The 6,788-nt window shown below is 39.0% G+C and overlaps 2 protein-coding genes across 4 annotated transcripts in view; one reads left to right on the forward strand and one right to left on the reverse strand.

The window, feature by feature from the left end:
• Positions 1-2,316: 2,316 nt before the first annotated feature.
• LOC147858864 (polyprenal reductase 1-like) lies at positions 2,317-6,278 on the reverse strand. 3 transcript variants are annotated; one of them, XM_087326185.1, is made up of 7 exons: positions 6,173-6,278; positions 5,024-5,191; positions 4,452-4,723; positions 3,169-3,379; positions 2,937-3,035; positions 2,727-2,798; positions 2,317-2,455 (listed from the first exon to the last, which is right to left on the reverse strand). In XM_087326185.1, exons 2-7 carry the CDS (start codon positions 5,183-5,185, stop codon positions 2,351-2,353), a joined length of 921 nt encoding a protein of 306 aa, XP_087182311.1. In that variant the 5' UTR covers positions 5,186-5,191; positions 6,173-6,278; the 3' UTR covers positions 2,317-2,350. The 3 variants fall into 3 exon arrangements, with proteins under 3 accessions (XP_087182311.1, XP_087182313.1, XP_087182310.1); XM_087326187.1 differs by lacking the exon at positions 6,173-6,278 and adding an exon at positions 5,309-5,422; XM_087326184.1 differs by lacking the exon at positions 6,173-6,278 and having other exon boundaries at positions 5,024-5,297.
• A 470-nt stretch (positions 6,279-6,748) lies between these two features.
• Positions 6,749-6,788, forward strand: part of LOC147858865 (14-3-3 protein 3-like) — a 3,329-nt gene continuing 3,289 nt past the window's right edge. The window contains exon 1 of the mRNA XM_087325694.1: positions 6,749-6,752. Within this exon, the coding sequence (XP_087181820.1) occupies positions 6,749-6,752 (4 nt within the window). The remainder of the gene's footprint in view (positions 6,753-6,788) is intronic.

Here is a 6,788-nt window from a genome sequence, read left to right on the forward strand (position 1 = left end):
TCTTTGAACCTGCCCAACATCATATTGATGACAAGGTTTATCTGTGTCCTTGAGCCTCTCGCCAACACCCTCGTGACAAGGTTCACCATTACCATCAGAGTCACTTACATTACAAATTGCATAGTTGAGGGAACTATCATCGCCACGAGGAGGGGTCATAACACAAACATGCCCATACATGTCACCTGTGGTGTGGACACATCCCTCTAGGGGAGCTTCGACGGCATCCAAGGGAATCACGAGACCCTCTCGCAACTTCTCTTGCACACCCAAAGGCACACCGCGGGTCGAGATCTCGGGAGAATGATGGTTATGTTGTCCATGAAGGTGGTCATCAGCTATAAGGGTGGTGGGATTAGCCATAGCCATAACCGACAAAGGAGGAGGATGTGATGCATTCGATGAAGGAGCTCCGAGTCCGTGGGTATCCGTCAAGAATGTCGAAGGTGTGAATGAAGACTGGCCGCCACAAGTGCCCGAACATTGAGAAGGATTCAAATTGTAGCCGATACCGACATCTTGCTGCGGCAAGACTCCGCGATTCACTGTCTTCCCTTGATCATGAAGACCTCCACCATATTCACTAGTCATACTCCCTCCTTTACCTTCAAAAGAAAAAGAAGAAGAAGAAGAAGGGGTGGGAGCATGAACTTGCATGCCTTTCTCGGAGATGGTCATGCCATGGAGACCACGAGCATGGTTTGAGTTACTCTGTGTTGGTTCTGCTGGTTGCATCTGAGCCATGGCCACCCCTTCAATTAACCCTTGTCCTGTTCTTCCTGGTCATGCTTCCTTCCGTTAATATATAACAAGAATTCATGATCTTTCCAATTTGGGACTGATCTACTAGAAGCCATCCAGTGAAGGTCTCAAACAATGGAGAGATTAGTGCCAAGGATGGCACCCTTTGGAGTGCCCACATTCTTCAAAGAGTCACGATGAATTCGTCCTTCCACACTTGGACGGAGAGCATTGTGTCAATCTCGAGGGTTTTGGGTTGATGCATGGGAGAGTACAACCACCTCTTGATCGTGCTGTACCCTAACTTACACATTAATTGAGGTGTCGTTCCTTCCGAATCAAAATATAATTCTTGTTTTACCACAAGCAACACTTGATGCTAGGAAGACCTACACAGATGAACCCATGGTGTTGTAATCTGAATGAGGAAAGTAGAGTAACCCTAGAGGATGTTCCAAACGAGTTTTGGCAATGCCAAATTTACAGAAGGTTTGGACATCGATAATTACAAAGATTACCTTGTTCATCTATCAATGGGTATTTGTTTAGGTGGTTCAATTGCTGCCATATAACACTCCTCTTACACTATCGAGCTTACTTTTCTCAAGGGGTAAAAGTTATGGCATAGTTGGCAAAAGCAATGCTCTTTTTGAATGGTGAACAAAGTGAAGTGGTCTAATATGTCCATCTATGAGAGTTTTGCCACTATCTAATGTGGTTTCTTTGTCCCTTAAAGAGTTGTAATTGCAATGATTGACATTGCAACATCTTTACGGACTATATCTAACATGATATAGCCCTTACATTAGTGACAACAACATTGCTCAAATAGGTGGACCACATGTGACAAGTGTGAAAAACGTCATTTACAATCCATCAAAGCATACCCCTGTATATGAGACCAATTCATGATAGCCCTTACATTAGTGACAACAACATTGCTCAAATAGGTGGACCACATGTGACAAGTGTGAAAAACGTCATTTACAATCCATCAAAGCATACCCCTGTATATGAGACCAATTAATTCATACATTTATGCAACTGATTGCAAAAGTACCTCTTTTTCTAATACCAGATGTTTTTCAATAACCTATATGCAACAAGAGATCTAGATTATCATTAACCTCAGCATTCAGACAAATTTGGTTAAGACATACTACATTCCAATGGCTTAATACAAACAAATATAGATTATAACCACTCATTGAGACTCACAATATTATTTCTTCATATTATATTTTTTATATAATCATTCACTGAAACTTGCACTTTTTTCTTGCTATGACTTGAATTAAATAAAGTCGTTACCATCCATGTCAACAACTACAATATATTAAACAAAGCCCTGCATTATGGCATTTGCAACTTTCCCATGTCTCTATTGTTCCTTTTGATCAGAATTCTGTTCTAGCTTATTGATCAGATATCATATCATTCACCATTGGTAACAAATCTATGCTTATTGTGAAGTTGTCAAAAATGTAATTTGTGAAAAGGGTGTCATTGTTTCAAGCATGCAAATTTTGATACAATTGCTAATGTGTCAATGAATTACATGGAAACAGTAGCATATCGATAAAATGATGATATAATCACAATTCATAAATTAGTATACAAAAGGTATAATTGCTTTACGAGATACAGGATAGTTTTCAAACTTTGCCTTGTACCATTTGTGTGTTTCCACAGCAGCTATCCAAAGGTTTACAACCTGAAAAGACATGAAACCAACACAGATTTGCAAACTTAGTGATGACTCAACCTTTACAAACAAATTAGAAAAAGATAGAGACTAAGGATCTCACAGAGATATAACACTAGTGAGAACAACTGTTCTTCATAAAGAGATTTAGGGTCACTATTTTACGACTTGACATAGCTTCCATTTTTTCTAAGTTTAAAGGCTCAATAGAACAATGAGAGAAACAAAGAGGTATAAAAATAGCAACTGAAAGGCCATAATGGAGAGAATAAGCTTTTACCACAAATGTGAATAATAACCAAGTATCTAGGTTTCGACCCCCCTTTGCCATAACAAAGCTGAAATACATTACCTGCAATGAGAAAGTTTACCCAAAGTCAGTGCCAATACATACAACCCAATTTTCTCCACATAAAATGTTCTTTAAAAGTGAATATGGGATTTCAACACGTGTCTTTTCTTGTAAATAAGAGCTTTCATCAATACTTACAAACTCCGCGAAATAATGTGCCGCTGAGACATATTCAAACCAATCACCATATGGGATCTTGTAAACATGATTGTCGGCTTTCTTCGATCTTAAAGAAGCCTAGAAAATGAAACAAATGAACACACAAAAATACCCATTAAGTTCCTGGGTATTCACTACAACACCCTTATATTTCCATATATTACCACCCAAATGCCCCTCCCCAGTACAAAAATAAGCATTTTAAACTCACCAGAATCATATGGCACCGGTACTGATGAAACCAACCCCAAAAAAAAAGGACACTGCTTAACCAACAAAGCCAACCTATCTCAAATAAGGGTTTCCATCCATAAAATTTGATTTCAATTTCATCATGCCTATGGGACATCAGCCCTTGTAATGATTTCATGAGAAATTCAACTCCTCCAGGAAATAATGACAAAGGAGCCGAGATATAAAATCTGCATAGCCACAACAAAAATTTATTGTTATGAGCAAAATAATTCAAGCTCTTGGAAACAATGATGATGGAACCAAGATGGACATACATGCCAACTTCTGTTGCAATATTTATGATACATATAAAAACATATTTATGTTTGAGTTAACCACTGTAACAGCTTCCCCACAGGACCATCTTTTCTAACCATTTTCAGCTTCCATTCACTATGTTCAACAAAGCTGAAGGTTTAGACCAATTAATAACTAGCTAATATATGGGTGTTAGCCTACGCAACACCATTACTGCTGGGGCTTGGCTCCCGAACTAGGCCTGAACTAGGCCTCACATGGCTCTTCTTAAGAGCTTAAATCCTCACAGGCTCTTTAATTCCTGATCATACAATTATAGAAAAAGATGACGGATGACAAAAACGTTGATAGCAACAAAGGCCAACCAATAAGGCATGTGTGTAGTATAATACAGCACATTATTTGTAACTTCTCCTCAAAAAGATGCTAAGTGAAAAACAAGACCTGAAAGAAACACAGTTAATGTAATGAGCTCAGAAGTGCTAGGACAAATTCAAGTAAATTAAACTACAGCTTAGAAGAGAAGAAGATGTCACTCCAGGACTTAACACAAAACAAGACCAGAATGAAACTCTTGGATAACATGCCTGTATTACAGCTCAAAAGACAACAATATTGAATTTGGCTCACTAGACAAGGCATGAAAACATGATTGGATTTTCCAAAGAATCAGAATTAAATCTTTGCGTTCACCTTAGTGAATTATACTAATTGCAAACTCCTTGTGCTTAGTGAAATCTGTCAGAGACACAGACACTCAAAACAAAACAATTTATACTAGATTTGGATGATGTTTTATGACCTGAAACATACACTGCATCAATACCTAGAGAAAATAAATCAAAGTTTGATGTTTGATGTTTGATGTTTGATGTTTGATGTTTGATGTTTGAGAGAATAATTCGAGTTAACGAGTGATATTTGAGAGGAAGCTCTCATTGGTTAGTGGCATTCAAGAGAATTATTCACCTTAATAGAGCACTGTTTAAGAGAATAGCTCACATTATTCCACAGAAATAAGCAAATATATGCATCCTGGCAACGGCACTGAACTTCGAAACAAACGTGTCTTCATATAGCCTTCTCAAAACCTGCAACTCGAAAAGAAACAAGAGCAAAACAGTCCTCCAGGCCTCTTCACTTGTCATCTTGAAATCGCCCATAAAACTAGGCATGAGGAAGATGTAGGCAAGCATCATTAGGAGAAGCAAGCCATTAAAAAGAGACCCCGTTATATAGAAATGCACAAAGAGCCTCTGTGGGATAGTGAATTTCTGCAACATCAAAGATGTTATTTCAGTAAAATACATCTTCCCTTAGAGTACCAAATTTTAAATGGGCATTTATGTATGTGTGCATATGTGTGTGTGTGTATGTATGTGTGTATGTGTGTCTGTTTGTGTGCATGTCTATATTTATGTATGCGTATAGCTGTATGCATGGATGTGCCTATATTTGCATGTTTGCATGCATGCATCTATGAATGTATGTATGCACGATATACATATGTATGTATCAAGAAAAATGAGAGATCCTGCATGTATGCATGTATAGAGAGACGAAGAGAGGCTTACAGGAGGAGGCGATGAAGATGAGTGTTGAACCAGTTTTCCTCTGGAGAAAATGGGCTTTAGAACGTCTTGGAGAGGGGAGGGGAAGAGAGAAAACAACATAGTGATGGTGAGGGTTATGAAAATGAGATTGGGAACAGATAGTAGAAACAAAGCACCCTCCATTACAACCTTTCAAGAAAAAACAGAGTTTGTGCTAAGCCCAAACAAATTGATCATATCTTTCATATGTATACATACATATATCAATATAAAGATTTGCTACACACACTTTGCTGAATTACCCACCAAAAGTAATACAAAATTGGATTGATTGGTTTATGGGAACAACTATTGGAAGTCAGAGATCTTGAAACAACCCTGCTCTCCTTTCTATAAGTGAGGGGGGTATCAAGCTTCGTATTGTTTTCTGGTCACATTTGGTCACTTCCAGAGAGTAGTACATGGATCTATCTATGAATCCATTCACCCTAATCTCTCTCTTTTTCCGGGAACAAAAGACAACTATAGGTAGCTCAAAGACAAACGATCTTTTGGATCTCAATCAATGACACGTAGACTCAATAAGAAAGATTACATTGTTCTCCTCCAATCATGCACTCTATCTCTATCTCTATTTTTTCAATAAGAAAGATTACATTGTTCTCCTCCAATCATGCACTTTTATCTCTATCTCTATTTTCTTTTTTTGTTTGGTAATTCGCTTACCCTATTGGTGAGTTGTTACACTACAAGCCACTATGTCTTGGGTTGAACCCATGACCATGCACCTGGTCTCCATTGGGCAACCTTACCAACTGAGCTACATCCATCTGAGCTATCTCTATCTCTATTTCTCTTCATCGCTCTTGATTTTAATGGAAGTCACTAAGTAAGTGAACCCAAGTTCGATCCCGTGTCCCAATTGATAACCGATCAATTAGAATTATTCTATTTAAGCAAAGGGTCAGCCTTCAGGAAAAGGGACTGAATCCATGATTGATCAGGGCAAAGGAGACTTTTTTGTGCAATCCTTTTTTCTGTGCGGGTCCCATTGGTCATGACACATGCCTATTGACGAATGTAATAAATCATTATAAACATCTGCAATCTATCCCTCTCATCAATGACCTGTTCACACACAAAGAGAGAGAGAGAGAGAGAGATGAATACCAGGAATTCAAATGTCTTATGGGGGAGATGAAGAGACCCACTGGGGCCGACCGGAAGGGTGAAGAAGAAGAAGATGAAGAAGAAGAAGGGTTTAGGGTTTAGGGAAGAAGAAGAAGAAGAGGGAAGTAAAAACCATGTGAGGTTTCTCTATCTTCTCCTTTTCTTTCTGTTGTATGTATCATGTGATGTATCATGTATGTAGCACACACACTACATACATGTCTGTTATGTGGGTTCCTTTTCTTTGGGTTGGATTAAGGTTAAGGGTGAGGGTGAGGGTGAGGGGGAAGGAGTCCCGACAAAGAGATAAGTACATGTGTGCGTGTGCGTGATTCGGCTTTCGTCGACAAATCTGTTCTAGCAAACCATATCGATGTGTAGGTGCCATGGAATACAGACATTGTCAAGTGAGAATTCTCGTTTATGTATTATTCTTGACATGATTCGTACATTAGGGTGAAGGGGGTGGGGGGGGGGGGGACTCCAACACTAATCTTGATTCAGATCCCCTCGTGGGCGTGTTACTTTGCCCTAATCCCATCCAATCCAATCTTTGGCCCCCCAGCCCGTAGGCCCATGGGTATGGTGGTCATATGTTTTTTGTATGGATATGTTT

This window comes from Azolla caroliniana, unplaced genomic scaffold (assembly GCF_043228905.1).
Source record: "Azolla caroliniana isolate FFs.n. ecotype wild unplaced genomic scaffold, voAzoCaro1.0.p SCAF_10, whole genome shotgun sequence".
In the NCBI taxonomy this organism is placed as follows: Eukaryota; Viridiplantae; Streptophyta; class Polypodiopsida; order Salviniales; family Salviniaceae; genus Azolla; species Azolla caroliniana.

Excerpts from the sequence above, each read along its gene's own strand:
- LOC147858864 (XM_087326185.1), bottom strand. The coding sequence starts at position 5,185 with ATGGAGGGTGCTTTGTTTCTACTATCTGTTCCCAATCTCATTTTCATA. Across the intron at positions 3,380-4,451 it reads GCTTATTTCTGTGGAATAAT|ATTTTATATCTCGGCTCCTT; the intron begins GTGAGCTATTCT and ends GTGGCTATGCAG. Across the intron at positions 2,456-2,726 it reads GGTTATTATTCACATTTGTG|GTTGTAAACCTTTGGATAGC; the intron begins GTAAAAGCTTAT and ends ATGTCTTTTCAG.